At 49.4% G+C, this 18,268-nt stretch overlaps 1 protein-coding gene across 1 annotated transcript in view; it reads right to left on the bottom strand.

The window, feature by feature from the left end:
* The window catches only part of LOC147748266 (aquaporin AQPAe.a-like), a 63,038-nt gene extending 45,552 nt beyond the window's left edge, over window positions 1-17,486 (bottom strand). Inside the window, exon 1 of the mRNA XM_086927599.1 lies at window positions 17,412-17,486. Coding sequence (XP_086783725.1) covers window positions 17,412-17,486 — 75 coding nt within the window. The remainder of the gene's footprint in view (window positions 1-17,411) is intronic.
* Between the last annotated feature and the right edge of the window lie 782 nt (window positions 17,487-18,268).

Below are 18,268 nucleotides of genomic sequence, written 5' to 3'. Positions count from 1 at the left end.
CAGCTCGCGGATACCCATCTCGGTCGTGGCAACATACTTTATTTAAACGGAAAAGCACCCCCTCTTTTGTTGGCCATCTCAAAGTGAAGAGCAAAGTGTACCAGGCATTGCAGGATCCATTATGTGAGAACGGGAGTGGAATGAGTGGAGTGCCCCCTTTCTTCTGGTGCCCAGGCAGCATCCCACACACCCAACAATTTGAGGTATTTGTCATATTATGTGTATGATGCAAGATCTGAATAAAACTATTGTTCAAATAAGTTTGTCAGTGCCGTTCTTCATGGTAAGGCAAGGTGAAGTGAAAATGTTCAGATGGAGCCGGGGTAGTCGGCAGCAAATGTTTACGTGCGGGTACCACAAGTTCAACTACCCAGGCTATTACTGCTATCACCACAATCGTTAGTACAAAAAGGATGGCACCAAGTATTCGTTTATCCCGTGATGCAGACGACGCCATAGTTCAATTGTAGTTCAAAAGTCTTAAATGTTCAAAAAGTTCAGAAAGTTCACAAGTTCTCAAATGTACATATGTGTGTATTACACCTAAAAAAGAAAAATACGGTGCTGAGCTCCGAGGTAGCCGTTGTTTTCTTCTCCGGGCCAAGACGGGTGTCGCTACACTTGGCAGAACTGATCCCCCCCCTTGGAATTCCCGGTTTCCGTTTCACAAACCTGGAGCGGTAACCAACCAGTTTCAAAAACAACCCAAAAATCTTCTTATCGTGGCCGTAGATTATAACACTCTCGTCCAGAAACAGTGTGGTCCGGGAAGGCTCCCTCAGCTTCGGCCGATGTCACAGCTGGGCTCTTTTCTTTCTCCAAAATGTCCTGGAAGTCGGTCAACACAGCAGGATTCACCAGATCAGGAGAGACACGACGGCAGTGGGTTGAGTGTATCCACCGCTTCCTGTTGGTCACTCGTACAGCTGTTCGAGTAGCCAGGAGGACCTGCTCGGGGCCACGCCACCTCGGTTCCAAGCTATTCGTCCTCTCAAACGACCTGATCATTACATGATCACCAGGGCGAAGATCATGGCCCTCTCCAGTAGAGTTGTCAGGGAGCGCTTCTCGAACCTGTTGATGAATAGAAAGCAAATCATTTGTTAATCGTGCCAAATAATCGTTCATCATTATACAAAGCACATCATGTATCAATCGCGGCTTGGGCACCCCCCAGATATTCATAGGCCTTCCAAACACCACTTCATATGGTGTGAGGCCTGTTCGAGAGTGGGGCACTGATCTAGGAGAGAGTAATGCTAGCGGTAAGGCATCCGGCCATTTCAATGACGTGGACGCCACGATCTTAGCCAATTTTAGTTTCAACGTGGCGTTATACCGCTCGACAAGACCTGCCGACTGGGGGTGGAACACAGCATGAAACTTCTGTTGGATCCCTAACCCCTTCAGCACGTATTCCACAATTTTCCCGACAAAATGAGGCCCATTGTCGCTCCACAAAAATTAGCAAATTCCGAATCGAGGGAAGTACTCCTTGAGCAACACCTTAGCTGTTGTCAGTGCTGTATTATCTTTCGTGGGGAAGGCCTCAACCCATTTGCTAAAAGCACATACCACCACTAAGACATACTTCAGGTTATTGCAGCGCTCGAGCTGGATATAATCCATTTGGAGTACCTCGAATGGCGCAGAAGGTGGAACGAACCCTCCTTTCGGAGTATGGGTCCCCTTTCCAGGATTGTGCTGCAAACATATCAGGCAGGTCTGTACTACTCTCTTAGCAGTATTAGCAATCTCAGGATGCTCCCAAACTCGCGTTAACAATCGAGTAATTGCAAGAGCCCCCACGTGTGCTAACCCATGTGTCATCTGGACCATCGCTTGCAAGTAAGCTGCAGGCAATTTCCATTTCTCCATGTCCTTGCTTCTCCAACACCCTTCGTCTAGCACCCCATCAGTTGCCCATGCCGCAAGTTCTGATTCAGTAGCTGATTTCTGAATGTCTAATATTTCCGCTCTAGCATCATTCCATCGCTCTGCTTGGGATTTTGTCACGTACATGGGGGAGTCAGCTCGGGACATAGCCGTTTGTCTCGCTATGCTGTCCGCAAAGGCATTTCCCTGACCTACTTCATCAGTGATCTTTTTATGGGCGCTACATTTGATTATCGCTACTTTCTTTGGACAAAGCAACGCGTTGAGGAGATCACGCACCAACTCTCCGTGCATAATGTGTACTCCATGAGAAGTTAAAAACCCACGCTCTCTCCAGAGTAGACCGAAGTCATGTGCTACTCCGAAGGCGTACCGGCTGTCTGTGTATATGTTCACACATAGGCCAGCACTCAATTCGCAGGCTCTTGTCAGGGCTATCAGCTCCGCTGCTTGAGCCGATTTCTGTGGTATTCTAGCTGTTTCCACCACTGTCTTAAGTGTCGTTATTGCATAGGCTGCGGAAGTTGTGCCATCTGGCAGCCTCAAACATGATCCATCAACCCACAGTTCCCCATCCACATCTGGAAGTGGCATATCCTGTAGGTCAACACGACCCTTTGTCTGTTCCTCGGTCAGGAAAACACAGTCATGGTGTTTTTCTTCCTGACCCTCCTCGACCGGATAGGGCAATAAAGTGGCAGGATTCAGAGTAGCACATCTTTTTAGTGTGATATGTGGCGCCAACAGGGTAAGCTCGTATCCTGTTAACCGTGCACTCGTGAGATATTGGGTCTTTGTTTGGTTTAGCAGGGCATCTACTGCATGAGGAACTAACGCCAACAATTTGTGCGATAGCACTATTCCCTCACTCTGCCGTATCGCTACTGCTGTTGCTGCAACTGCTCGGAAACACCCAGGTAACCCTCGCGCTACAGGGTCAAGAATGGCAGAAAAGTATGCACATGGCCTCTGCTTATCCCCGTGTGTCTGCACTAACACTGATAACGCGCACCCATCTTTCTCATGCACGTACAATGTAAAAATCTTCGTATAATCTGGTGTACCTAATACGGGTGCAGAGCAAAGGGCTTGTCTCAATTGATCAAAAGCATTTTGACATTCATCTGTCCATTCAAGGGGCATTGGTGTAGTTTTGGACAGTAACGCTAACAAAGGCTTGATAATGTGTGAAAACCCCATAATCCACTGCCTACAAAAAGACGTTAACCCTATGAAGGCGCGCACATCTCTCTGTGTGCGGGGGACTGGTGTATCTAATATTGCCTGAATACGATCTGATGTCAATGCACGCCCCTCCTTAGACAAAAGATGACCGAGGTAGATCACCTTGGGTCTACAGTATTGTAGCTTTTTCTTAGAAACCTTGTGATTATTCTGCGCCAGAAAAGAAAGCAGCGCGATCGTACTCTCCTCACATTGCGTGTAAGAATCTGCAGCAAGCAGAAGGTCATCCACATATTGGATCAAAACGACCCCCGATTGCAACTCAAAGGAATCAAGCTGTCTTTTCAAAGCCTGGCTGTAGATACTCGGGCTCTCAGTGTAACCTTGAGGAACACGACAAAATCTATACGATTTATTATTTAACGTGAAGCCAAACAAATATCTGCTATCAGGATGGACAGGGATGGAAAAGAACGCATTTTTCAAGTCAATTACACTAAAGGTCGTGGCTGTTGGTGGTACCAGTGTGAGCAAGGTCGTAATATCGGACACCACCGGATATTGGGGAATGACAATTTTGTTGATCTCTCTCAAGTCAATAATAAAGCGATAGACTTTGTCATCAGTATCTCTTTTAAGAATCGGGACAATAGGGCTGTTACAGACATTATAAGAAACCTCTTCCACCACCCCAGCAGCAATCAAGTCTTGGACAATGTGAGTCAGGGCAATTTCACCTTCCTTCGAAATCTTATACTGTGGCACCCGTGGCAAAGAGGCACCCTCCTTAACAGTAATATGAATAGGTGGAATACGCATCTCCCCCACATCCGTGTCTGAGGTCGCCCATAACGTGCGCGGGAGAGAGGCCAAAGCGGGAATGTCTGATATGGTATAGAACCTATTCGGGTCAGGGTAATTGTCATTCAGGATAATCCGCACCCCTTCAGGAGCGCACCGTATCGTTGCTCGAAAATATTTAAGCAAATCAAGGCCCAAGATATTATCTGGGGTATAGGGAGATAACAAAAATTGGCCAAAACTAAAAAATTTATCAAGACAGAGTGCAAGGGGTTTAGACAAAGGGCTAGGGGAGGGTGTGCCATCGAACCCTACACATGTTATCATTTCGCCAGACAGGGGAGCCCTCGGAACCAATTTCTTTGACAAGGCGCTACGAGTAGCTCCGGTGTCGACTAGGAATTGATCAGTAGAACCCAAAATGCCCGCTGTTACATATGGACCTTCCTGATCTACCGGCACTTCAATTGGTTCCGCACCCCATCCTACGCAGTCCTATGCATGCACATAATCCTGGTGCTCCACATTCTCACCCTCTGAAATCTGATATTGGTTCCGTCTATCAAAAGTATTCCGTTCATCCTGGCCACGGCCCCCTTGCTCAGCCCTTCCACGATCACCTCCGCCACCTCTCGCCCCCGCATAACCGCCCCGCGACCTACCACCTCCTCGACCACGCTGGCTACGTTGTTCCCGTAGTACCGGACAATCCTCAGCCCAATGACCAAACTCTTTACAATAAGCACATTGATCCTCCGCAATATCCGTACGACCATACGACGTATTTCCTCCACCTCGTCTACCCCTGTCGTTCCCTCTACCCTGTGTTCCACGAACCTGTGCCAACATCACCTTCGTTTTCAATTCTTTCGCTTTTTTATCAACACTTTCTTTAGCCTCCAACTCCTGCCGTTCATAATACTGAGCCATAGTCAACAAAGACGCAGGGGTCGCCGTGGCCCAGGAACTTTCACTCGACTTCAATCGTTTGGCAATCTCCGGCAGGAGATTAGCCACATACTTATCTACAAACAAATGCCGACCTGTATCGTCTGTTAAAGATTGACCACTGTAATCGTGAAACGCCTCTTCAAAGCGTGTAAAAAAGTCTGAAACCGTTTCATCTGGCTTTTGTTTACACGAAGCTAACATGGTCCAATCTATCTTTTTAGAAGGTACGAGCGTTTTTAATTTAACCAAAATGGCCGTTGGAAGGTCTAAAATCAGCTGGCAAGGCTTGCATGCCGGTTTCCTCTCTAAGTCAGCTTGATTTATCTCTTTCCATGTACCCCCTAGTATTGTCTCATCATTATTTTTACGAATTTGTCTCCACATGTCAGGCGGAAGTATTAACCCAAAAAACAAATCTATATCAACCAGAGTCATCACACAAGATGAAATAGCCCCTTCCACCCCTTCATAGAATGCTGCCGGATTTTTACGAAGGTCAGGTAGAGAATTTTTCAACGCCATAACATCCGCTCTATTCCAAGGCGTATACACCCAATTATATACAAAATACCCCTTCGCATCCTTTGACCTTCTATCATCATCTGTACCTTTCCCCTTCGGTGGAACATACAAAGGTGCAGCTTCACGCATAGGCATAACATGCATTGCAGAACTCTTATCTGAACCCCGGACAGAACACTCCTTAGACTGCCCGTCGGATTCCAGCCCGGACTCCTTAATCTTTTTCCGCTCGTCCCGCAATCTGATAGTCTCATCTCGCAGCTTGATCAGTTGTTTGTAAAAGGCATCGACATCTGCAAGAACAAATACACCTGTTTCTAAATTCTCACGATGAACTGACACATCCTTAGGTTCTAGCGTATCTGAAATTTTACGAAATGAGGTAACAACTTCGTCTGCCAAAGTGGACATAAAATACAATAACTCTTGGTCTGTCCAGGTACCCCTTTCAGAAATAATTTCAGACTGAGAAGCAAACTTCGTATTCACTCTACGAGCCCAACTACGTAAATGCGCGGATCTCTCCGCCGAAAACCTGAGACCAGATACCCCCTTCTTTCCCGACTTATCCTGTCCTTCATCATCCGATTCTGCAAGTGGAGCCGTAGGCGAAACGTACGGAGGCGGTGATCGATCTAGTAAAGAAAAATCATCAATTTCATTATTAAGGACAGGATAAAGCGGTCGACGAATAGGGAATTGACCAGTCGTTTGCAATTTACGTTCCCGTTCCTCCCTCTCTTTCTTTTCCTGCTCACTTTTTCCTCAAGCTGTAAAGCCTTATCCCGAGCAGCCTTGCGCTGCTCTTTGTCCGCCAAGGCAACTTCACGCTTCATTCGCTCACGCACCGCTTTCTCCCACATTCGCACACAATCAAACATGTTCTGTCTAGACCTTCGCTGAAACAAACATTGCTCCACAAACTGTACTTTTCGCAAATCGAACGACCCATGTAGAGGCCATTGCAATTCAGGATCAGACTTGGTGTACTTATTCCATAATTTACTGTACATTATAGGTGGAAGGCCATGCTTTATATACATGTCCCTATTTGGTGTTCCCTCTGGGGGAGCCGGCTGTGCTTCCGCTAACCTAATTGTGGTACCATTTCCAAGACAGCACATCCCTCGGAGTGTGCTTAAAACAGGCATGTTCAAAATGGTACCACGAAAGCGCGATACCGTAGAAAAATGGCACTTACAGTACTTCACACAAATGTGCCGCTCAAAGGAAAAAAACTAAATTAGAGAAACATTTCTACATGCCTGCCTATGTGAAGTGCACTACACATATACTTTTTCACAGATCACAAATTCACAAATTCACAAATGTTAGCTAACTCAAATCAAAATCATAGATCATAGAACTTCGGCAAGCGTCCGTGGACTACCTTACCGATCACAAATCATAGAACTTCAGTAAGCGTCCGCAGACTACCTTACCGATCACAAATCTTACCCAAAGCCTCAAAGGTCCAGTTTCCAACTGCCAAGGTCTTGTAATCGAATCAGCCAAACGGCGCTTTATCCAGCAACACGGACAATCGAGGACTCAGTCGGAGACCGGCGCCACCTGAAAGGTCAGATCGGAAGGAAAGGAAAAAACACCGTGGGTGCCAAGACTCGGGTCACTCAGTGGCAGCGCGCGTCCATGGCGAGTATCCAGACCTTCGTCACGACCTCTCCTTCGGGCATCCGAGTCGCCGATGAGTCCCACCAGAGTCGCCAATTTGTGGTATTGGGTTCCCAAGGCCTACATGCTCCGAAGATAACCCACTTACACCGAAAGAACTGTTGGCACGGAAACTGAAAAATGCAAAGAACAAGTTTATTAAAACCCCATGGGGTGGTGGTACATTCCTACAGCAGCCTTCGGTAATGCAAGAAGTATCACACCGAACATCGGTGTGACCTCCTCTTTTATACGTTTTACAGGTAATAAAAAGAACAGGCGGCACAAAGAGACAGAACATTATGTACATATATGGTCATGTTTTGGAACATTGCCAGCTCATTGGAGGGTTTCAAACCCACTGGTCAGTTTAGGCGGCACATTCCAGAGGGGTGACTGGTCAATGGGGACTGCGCATGTACAGGCTTGACCAGTACTAAAAATAGCCTGTTGCTGGGCAAACTCAAATGGTCAATGGCACGGACAACGGACTAAAGGCCATGCTGGCCACGAGGCCGCTCATGATCTAAGATGGCCGCCGTAACACACAAAATGGCGTTTCCGAGTACGGCCAATTTAAACAGAAAACGTGTAGCTACAGCTAAACGCTAACTCGGCCATCGTCAAATTACGACACTGGGACCGGTTTCGGGTTAACAGCCCTCATCAGCCAGACTAGCTGGAATCCAGTGGCAAAGTGTGCAAGGGACCCACGTCTGGGCATACCCTGCCAACTTAGGGCGAACAAAGCAAACATAAGGAGATGATGGACGGAGCGATGAAACTTTTCAGACACACCCCCAGTCACAGATCTGAGTTTAATCCATCATCGTTCTTTAGCTCACTTCGCCACCCCAGTTCAGACACTGCTATATGCAAATCAGTCTTGATTCTGTGCCTGGGGGTGAGTGTCTGAGTGGTTAATTTGTCAAAAAAATATGTGTGGGGCTCTCGTCAGGAAGCAGCATGCTCCAGCCTAGAAGTAACTACTAAAATGAAACCCTACATGTGGAAAGGGGCGACCACTCGGTCCCCCCGAACGTATGGGTGGGTGCCCCGATCCCCCCGGGAAGCCATTTTGAGCGGGGGGCGTGGCTCGGCTGGTATGCCCGAAGCGGCGTAGCCGGGGGGCGCATTTTCCAGCCCAAGAGGGGTTGTCCTAGACACCTACACCGAAGACCACGCCCAGTAGGCGTACCGGAGGAGGGTACACGCCCTCCCGCAGAGGAATAAATAGAGCGGAAATCCGAAGAAGCGTCCTCTTGTTCCTGTGCTCTGAAGGCTGCTCCCACTCGTTGCTCGTAAGCCCTCGACGGAACAAGCAGCAATTTTGAGAACTTGTAATCTTGTTGTTTCTCTTTCAGTTATTTGGAGTCGAAGAGTCCAGGACCTTGTTGATCGACTAGGAGCAGAATACTCGGAACCATGGCTGGCAAGAAAGCAGGAAAGGGTTCCGAGACGGATAAGGTGTTACGCCTATTGTCGAACCGGATGGCTTGCATGGACCGAAAACTCAGACAAGTCCAATCGATCGGTCAAGGTTTGACGGAGGTAAAAAAAAAGCTGGCTGCACTGAGCAACCCGGGTCACCCTAAGAAGGTAATAGGCCTGACCTTGCCGGGAGTCGTCCCCGAGGGTAGAGGGAAACGGGTCAAGAAGAGGGCGGTTTCAGGGGAAGTCCCGGTTCCAGAGGTACCCCCAGTCGCCCCCATCACGCCGGCAGACAACCCAGTACCAAACCCAGATATAGGTCTGCCGATCCCGGTTGTGATTACTCCCGCTAATGATGAGGAGATGCCTCCCGAATTGGCCATCCAGTTGGCAGCTTGGCTCAAGAAAAAAGCAGGGGGGCAGTGGCCCCTGGAGACCCGGCCGAGGAGGCCAGACTACTAATCGAGCAATTGCGGCAGTCGAGAGATGTCGCAAAGGCGAATGTTCCTCTTGTTTCCCCACAGGTGGCACCGGTAGGACCTGCAGTTGGTCACGAGATGACGGCGGGAACAACGGCCAAACCTGGTAAGCTTGCATTGCCAATGGCAGGGGAGGGTTCATTACCCTCGAGGCGGGAGAAGGTGGCACAGCACATCCCGATGGCCACGAAAGAGTTAATATGGGGAGACAAATATGTTAACATGTTTTCATTATTGACTGACCATTGCGAGATGGAATATGCTGAAACCCAGAAGGATTTGTGGCACCCGAGTGTATGGCGCGCCAAGATGGCGGAATTCAGGGTTGATGAGACAGTAACGAACTGGATTAAGGCCTTTTCGATATTTACTGCAGTTATGGGGGAACATAAACCCGAGCTGATGACTGAGTTAACTTGCTATCAAAATCGTATTATGGATTTTTATTCAATGTATGAGGGGGAAGAATGGAAAGGTTATGATATGAAATTCCGGAAAGCGAAAGAATACGATGCTACTTTGACTTGGGATTGCCTGGACTCGGTGTCATGGCACAAACAGCTCCTGCCAGGGGCGGCAGGTACGTCCTCGCCAGGCGGGAGCGGGTCAGGGTCCGTCCGCCAAAAGCCCGCTGTGCCCTTTCGAGCGGGCGCCGGTGGGGATTACCAGCCCAAGACCGGCGGGAATGGAGGCAAGCGTGGGGTTTGTTGGGGCTTCAATCGAGGCAACTGTAACAGACCGCAGGGAACATGTAGGTTCCGGCATGCGTGTGCGGGCTGTGGGAACTCCTCACACCCGGAGAGTACATGTAGATCTAAAAATAGCGGGACGGGAGGAAAAGGAGGGTCTAAGCAGGAGTGAGGTAGAACGTTGTGACCGATTGCCTACACCCGTTGATATCATGGCTATGACTCCTTGGTTGAACAAATACCCTGATCCTGTATCCGCTGGGGTGTTGAGGAAGGGATTCTTACATGGCTTCAACATCCCGGCGGGGGATTTTCGGGGGGACTCCTTTTGTAAAAACCAGTTATCGGTACAGCACAACCCAAGCGTGGCAGAGAAGAAAATTGCAAAAGAAGTCAGCTTAGGGCGAGTGGCAGGGCCTTTTCATCGCCCGCCGGTGGCGGAGTTCATCTGTTCCCCGTTAGGGGTTGTCCCGAAGAAAGACACAGGGGAGTTTAGACTTATTCATAACCTGTCTGCTCCAAGGGGTTCCTCGGTGAATGATGCCATTGACCCAGAAGTTTGTTCAGTGCGGTACGCATCGTTCGATGATGCCGTGGCCATGTTAAATCGCCTGGGCCCCGGGGCGCTGATGGCGAAATCAGATATCGAATCGGCGTTCCGGTTGCTCCCGGTACACCCACAGGATCAGCGCTTTCTAGGTTTTGCATTTCAAGGGAGTTATTACATGGATAAATGCATGCCTATGGGTTGCTCCATTTCTTGTGCCTATTTTGAAATGTTCAGCTGTTTTTTAGAGTGGGCATTCACCGAGGCCACAGGGCATAGGCATGTTATGCACTATCTTGATGACTTCCTGTTCTTGGGAGCAGCCGGCGATACGAAATGTGCGCAGGCGCTGCATGACTTCTGCATCCTCATGAGGGAGTTTGGAGTTCCATTGGCACCAGGTAAGACGGTTGGACCATCTACTTCACTGGAGTTTCTGGGAATTGAGCTCGATTCTGTGGAGGGATGTTTCCGTTTACCGATGGAAAAGGTGGCCAAGTTTAGGGCTTCCTTGACGCAATGCCTGGGTAAGGAGAAAGTGACCCTGCACCAGTTACAACAAACAGTGGGTCAGCTTAACTTTGCATTGAGGGTGATACCAATGGCCCGCCCCTTCTCACGCTCTATTGCACAAGCTATGGTTGGTCTCAAAGAGGGACACCACCGTACGAGACTGTCGGCAGAGGTTCGCCAGGATATGAGCATTTGGTTGGCATTTCTGGCGGACTTCAACGGTCGAGTCGTGTGGAACAAGCCGCCAGCGTCTTCAGATGAACTAGGTCTGTGGACTGACTCAGCGGGGAGCGTAGGATTTGGCGCCATCTTTGGTAATCGATGGTCGGCGCAAACATGGCCGACGTGGTGGCACTCCAGCGGTCTCACAGGTAACATTGGGTTCTTGGAGTTATTCCCCATTTGGGTTGCTCTGATGGCATGGCCAGACGACTTCAGGGACCGCTCAGTGGTGTTTTGGTCTGATAATATGACTGTTGTCGAATGCATTAACCAACAGGCAGCACGCTGCAAATGGATCTTGAGATTGTTGAAAGAAGTTGTGCTGCTTTGCATGAGACTGAATGTACAGTTCAGGGCGAAACATGTGCCAGGCGTACTGAATCATGCAGCTGATGCACTCTCTCACTCACATATGCAGGCGTTCAGGGGTTATCTACCTACAGCGGACCTAGTGGCGGCACCATTCCCCGAAGCACTATGGCTAATCGGTGCCCCGGATTACAAGACCTCGTGGCAGCAAGCTTAGCCCCCAGGACAAGGAAGGCATACGAAGGAGCGTTTCGTTCCTATTGCACATTTTTGGGTCCGACAGGGAGTCAGAGCTGGGGTCAGGAGGAATCCTTCCTGGGGTTCCTGGTAGCGCTACACAGAGAAGGCCGATCAGCGGCAACGGCCAGTAGGCATAGGGCGGCCATTTCATTCATGGCGCAGGTGCATGGCATAAAAGACCCGACGGGTTCCTTTTTGGTTAAGAAGGCCCTTCGCGGCTGGCAGCGCCTCGAGGGTCGCAAGCAAGATGCGAGGCGCCCGATTGGCTTAGACAGGTTGTCTCTACTTGTAGCGAAACTAGACGAGACGTGCTCCTCCCATTTCGAAGCAGTTCTGTTCCGGGCAGCTTTCGCATTAGCATTCCATGGGGCTGTGCGGGTGAGCGAACTGGTCGCAAGGAATAAGAAAGACGTTGAGGGAGGCTTGTGCAGGGATCACGTCCAAATTAGGGGTGATTCGATGGTGGTCTCGATAGCCAGGTCCAAGACTGACCAGGGGGCTATGGGAAATAGTGTTGTCGTGCAGCGCGCGCGTGGGTCCCCACCTGCCTGATAAAGTGTATAGAGGAATACTTGGCACTAAGGGCGGCTACATGGGGGGGGGAGTTTGCTGAGGCACAGGGATGGCACCCCACTGACGAGGTTTCAGTTCCAGAGGGTGCTAGCACTGACAATCGCTGCTGCGGGCATGGACCCGTGCGATTTTGGGACCCACTCCTTTAGGATAGGGGCTGCTACTGAGGCGACAGCCAGGGGTCAGAGTGCGGAGGAAGTGAAACAGTTGGGACGATGGTCCTCGAATTGCTTCAAAAGGTTTGTGCGATTGCACATGTTGTAAAGATCAATTGACATGCACTCACGCTTCTTGTCTTTTGTTTGAATTACAGTTTCGCGAGCCTGTCACGCGGGGCGGGATTTGCAGTCGACCCAGCACCAGGAGACCAACGGTCAAGGACCACCGTCTGGAGAGAGAGTGGTATGGGTCATGGGCCACTCATATGTGAGGCGCGCCGGGGACGTGTTCAAAGCAGGTGACACGACTCACGCAGCTGGGGAATACGGGTACAGAGTGGCCTTCCATGGGAAGGGCAGGCTCTGTTTCGACCAATTCGAATCATTTTTTGAGGGTCTCTTAGGGCGGCAAAGGTCACCGCCATCTGTAGTCATAGTACACCTGGGGGGCAATGACTTGGTGACGCTGGGTAGACGAGTGTTGTTTGAACAAATTTTGTCTGCTGTTAGCTGGTTGGCTAGAAGAATCCCGGGGTGCACGATTGCCTGGTCCCACATGATTCCCAGGAAGGTATGGCGGGGGGGCCTTTCGGTGTCAGCACTGAACCATTCGGTAAAAAGGGTTAACAATAAAATTGGTAAATTGTTTCGCTCTTCGCAGTTGCATAGCATTCCTCACGGGTGTATTCGGGGTGATCTCATGTATCTGAATGATGGGGTTCACCTGTCCAGGGAGGGGAATGATTTACTCATAGGAGACTTCATAGCATGGCTAAGGGGTTTGAGGAAGCATGACCTTTAGGAGGAGTAGGGGGGGCCGGATAGTCGGTCAACTATCCGGCCTGTGGCGGTAAGGTCATGATCGGTGAGCAGTAATTTCAAGGTCCCTAGAGGGGGGCGCCACCCAGAATGGATGGGAGCGCCCGGGGGGAGGCGGCCATTGGCCCCTCCCACGGGGAGGCGGCACCCACTAAGGATGGGTCGCCTAGGGGGAGGCGGCTAGATGCCCCTCCTACTAATTTCCCGGGGGCCGGATATCCGCGACGGCGGATAGAGAGTGTGGGGATGGGGGGGAGTCCACGCTGTCCTTCCTACAGATACCTCACACGGGAACTCGGACAACCTTTAAGATGGCGTCGAGTGGAAAGGGGGCCCCCACCACGACAAGGGAAGTTACAGTTGGCAACGAGGGTAGAGTCCTCTGCGCATGCGCCAATCACACCGTGAGGGCGAGAGTTTTGGTAGTAGGGATCTGACACCGGTTAAGACCTTGCCGTTGGCCCTTAATGCTAGGATGTACAATTTTAATTTAGAATGTATGCATTTGCAGGATGTTAGACTCGGCTAGGAAACCTTTGTATTAGAGATCTGTTAAAGTTAGCCCAAGAACATGTCTTCATCGAAATGTAATAAATGAAAATTGTACATGATTATGAAACTTTTATTTAATGTTTTAAATTTTGTTTCATATTTTAATAAATACGGCCGGGAGGGTGACTCCCTCCCGCCTTCCAACAGTTCAAAACTGTGTCCGACTTCTCCCATCCTTGGGGATTGTGTTGGGAGGGGGTGGCGGGCATCCCGGCCATATGGAAAGGGGCGACCACTCGGTGCCCCTGAACGTATGGTTGGGTGCCCCGATCCCCCCGGGAAGCCATTTTGGGCGGGGGGCGTGGCTCGGCTGGTATGCCCGAAGCGGCATAGCCGGGGCGCGCCTTTTCCCCCCCAAGAGGGGTTGTCCTAGACACCTACACCGAAGACCACGCCCAGTAGGCGTACCGGAGGAGGGTACACGCCCTCCCGCAGAGGAATAAATAGAGCGGAAATCCGAAGAAGCGTCCTCTTGTTCCTGTGCTCTGAAGGCTGCACCCACTCGTTGCTCGTGAGCCCTCGACGGAACAAGCAGCAATTTTGACCCACCCACCAGCCCCTTATGGCAATGTTTGTTTTTCCTTTGTAGAAAGTAAAGGAATGTTTAAGTTAGGGATGTGACTTCTGCCTGTAGGATAATGTTTTTCTTTGTAGGAGTGAGCAGTTGATGACACATCAAGGCAATGTCAGAATTTTTCCTTCCTTAGTAGGTAAACAAACTGTCGTATTTATTTCTGGTCGGGCGGTAAGGTCATGATCGGTGAGCAGTAATTTCAAGGTCCCTTGAGGGGGGCGCCACCCAGAATGGATGGGAGCGCCCGGGGGGAGGCGGCCATTGGCCCCTCCCACGGGGAGGCGGCACCCACTAAGGATGGGTCGCCTAGGGGGAGACGGCCATAGGCCCCTCCCAGGGGGGGAGGCGGCTAGATGCCCCTCCTACTAATTTCCCGGGGGCCGGATATCCGCGACGGCGGATAGAGAGTGTGGGGATGGGGGGGAGTCCACGCTGTCCTTCCTACAGATACCTCACACGGGAACTCGGACGACCTTTAAGATGGCGTTGAGTGGAAAGGGGGCCCCCACTAAGCATGGGCGAATTTTGCGAATCTCGCGTTCACGAATTTTGCGGATTTGCGAACTCGCAATCCGCAAAATCCGCGAATTCTCGCGAATTTGCGTTTTTTTTTTTTTGTGTTTGCCACTCTCTGTCACCACTGCCACTCTCTGACTACTCATGCCACCCTCTGGCCCACCCATGCCACCCTCTGTTTCATCACAGCACCCTCTGGTTGTCCAGTCAGTGTACATTATTGTGGCAAAGCAAAGCACACCTTCCCTGCCTCAAGTGACCTGAATTAATTTGGGGCTGATTAATGTGTCACAGAACATTTTTTTAGCTGGCACCTGCTTCCTTAGTGCTTCCTGATTAGTGATCTTTTGCACTTGCTAAGTGCTTTCATTGTTGCAAAATTAGTTACAACACCTGCCCTGCCCCAACTGACAATAATGAATTAGGGGCTGATTAATGGATTTGAACTTCCAGCCTGGCTCCTGCTTGTCTCCCTTAGCTGTAATTCAGGACCTTTGTGGCATATGTGTAACTATTCTGAGGTTCAGAGCAGGGTCACATAATAGTTGCAACTGGCAACTGAACTCTGGTGGGGCCCCTCAGGAAGCACTACAGGAAATGGCTACTAATGATGAGCCTGAACTTTTGAACCTGGTAAGTAGTTTCAGTTTTGCTAAGATCGTATTTCTGCAATTTAGCGCTTATTCGCGGGGCGCGAAGTTGTACTGGGAAGCCGCGAACTCACGCGAACAGTGCGAGCAAGCCATAAAATACGCTGCTCGCGGATTTGCGGATTTTGCGGGAGATTCGCGAATCTCGCGGATTGCGAATTTACCGAAAATCCGCAAAATCCGCGAGCGAAACTGATTTTCCGCCCATGCTTAGCCCCCACCACGACAAGGGAAGTTACAGTTGGCAACAAGGGTAGAGTCCTCTGCGCATGCGCCAATCACACCGTGAGGGCGCGAGTTTTGGTAGTAGGGATCTGACACCGGTTAAGACCTTGCCGTTGGCCCTTAATGCTAGGATGTACAATTTTAATTTAGAATGTATGCATTTGCAGGATGTTAGACTCGGCTAGGAAACCTTTGTATTAGAGATCTGTTAAGGTTAGCCCAAGAACATGTCTTCATCGAAATGTAATAAATGAAAATTGTACATGATTCTGAAACTTTTATTTAATGTTTTAAATTTTGTTTCATATTTTAATAAATACGGCCGGAAGGGTGACTCCCTCCCGCCTTCCAAAAGTTCAAACCTGTGTCCGACTTCTCCCATCCTTGGGGATTGTTGTGGGAGGGGGTGGCGGGCATCCCGGCCATATGGGGAGAGGATGTGCTGTAACAGCCCCAGAGCTGCGCTGACTTTGGAGATTGGGAACTAGCTTTGAGTCTCGCGTAGGCTCAACATCCTGCGATTCTGGGCGAATCACTTAACCTCCCCATGCCTACAAAAAATGACTGTGCTCTTAACTGGTGCTCATGAAAAGCGGTCTAAAACCTTTGGCTCGAGTTTGCGCTATAAGTGCCTGTGTTGACGATCAAGGGCCGATGCTGAGCACCGGAAACCACCGGCTCAAATTAAGCACTTGGTACTGCATACATTTGATGAAAGGATTTGTATTACTGTGGGGTTTTGTAGTTAGTAAGTGTGCAATTACCACATTACTCAGTGTATCAAACATTGTAATGGGGATAACGTGGTAATTGCACATTTCCTTCCTAACAAGGTGTGCCAATCAAAAATCTGCATTGTGTTAATGCACAAATCGTGCCACGTTTCCTTGATGAAAAGTGTGTGTGCAAAACCACTGTGGGGTGTGCAATTTGTGCCAGGTTTGTAATCCAGATTCAGATCCAAATGGAAGTTTTGAGCTAAAATTGGTATATTCAGTGACTCGTATCGGCATAATTACACCCAGATTTACTAAAATTTTGCATTGAAGCAACTTTTTTGCTGCAGCCATGAAACAAAATGCTAGTCAAGATTTACAAAGCCACCCAAAGGTTGATTTGCGACGTCTTTTGTGGTTTTCTAAAAGAAGTAATTTAATGCAGCGTCTTGTGCAGCATAGCGCTACACTGTGTTGAGTAGGAGTTACATGTGCAGGGCATGGGCATCCCCATTGATCCACCCATGTATTTTGACACAAATCCAGATTTACTAAAGGCAGTAAGCCTTGGTTATTGTCAAAATGTTGCGCTGAATTGTGAGAGATATAATTAGGAACAATATCTTCACTTTTCCTTGTTACTTCCTTGTTTCTCTGTTCCTGCCTCTAAGGATTGTTTTTGTGCAGGAATGGCTCCCTTCCTGCACAAAACACTCCTGCATGTAACACAGGCACCCTTGCACTATGGTGTAAGAGTGCCTGCACTGGCGTTAGGCTACCCGAAGTGCGCCAGCGCTATGAGAGAGCAGAAGTGCGCTATAGCTTAGTAAATTTGGAGTATTTCTGCCCGCTCCCTTTCATGCAACGCAGCACGGCGTTGCGTAAAAGGTTAGTAAATCCGGGCCATAGTGGTCTTCTCCTAGTATTTCCGTAGTTTGTACCAAACAAAAAATCCGCAAAAGGTCATCTTGAGAAAACCATTGAATACATTTTCGACTTTCACTGGGTGGCAGTGACGATGACCTCATCAAAGCACTGAAAAACTTTGCACAGGTGAAGTAAAACCAATATGATAATCAGGAGGGCTGCAAAACTTCGCATATCTCTATTACAGGGCCTTCCTTTATTGACTGCAGAAGATATCTGAAACAGGAGCTCAACCCAGGAGCTACCTGGCCAGCGAGCTTCACTCGACACCAGTTTCCATTGTCCAGTTTGGTCTTTTCAAGCACTTCTGCTGCGTCCATTGTGTCACTAGCTTTAGTCCAAACCGCAGAGCTCAGCAGAAGCGTGCTGGGCCCCCATTGCTGGCTATTGCAAAGCGCCGGCCTGCTTTGTCCGCAGAATGATCGGTGGCACGTGCCCCGCCGCCGCTCCACGCGCACGTCAACTCTCCCTCCCCTCTCTGGTCAAGCCCTCCTGTCTCGCGATGATTCTCTGCGTCAAACTGCTGAGCCAGTAACATATAATAGTGATAGAATCTCAGGGGCAGATTTACAAGGCCCATGCGCCACTTTTGCGTCATTTTTAACATGGGAAAAGTGACGCGAAAGTGGCGCAAGGGGCTTGTAAATAAGCCCCAAAGAATCTACCGCCGTCGCAGTTACAAAGGCAAGAAAAAGTTAATACTTACTGAAACAAGCATTGGCAAAGACAACATGTGTGGCGCTGGCTGCCAATCTTTTTGCCTTTGTGAGTGGCGGTTTTGTCATTTTTTAAAACGCTGCAGTTGAAGAAGCTACTCTCGCCATTACATATGAAAAAATAGGCTGCAACAAAAATATTTCTTGCTTTAAAAAGCACACATTTTCAAAGTAGACCCTGGCAGGAAGGAAACTACTTATGTGCAGGTATGCTCTCGTGACAGAGCGGAATGTGGTCGCTCCCAGTGAAGTTAGCCAAGGGCTGAAGTTGGCTACCTCAATGTCTCATGCTGCATGCTGGACTGGGCGGAAGATCAATGGAACGACACAACACCAAACCAAAGGATGAAGAGTCCTGGCGGAAAGCCCTTCTAAGTATATTATAT

Source organism: Lissotriton vulgaris, chromosome 1_1, assembly GCF_964263255.1.
Source record: "Lissotriton vulgaris chromosome 1_1, aLisVul1.2, whole genome shotgun sequence".
In the NCBI taxonomy this organism is placed as follows: Eukaryota; Metazoa; Chordata; class Amphibia; order Caudata; family Salamandridae; genus Lissotriton; species Lissotriton vulgaris.
Note: the sequence above shows the minus strand (reverse complement) of the source record. Positions and strands in the feature narration are given on the sequence as shown.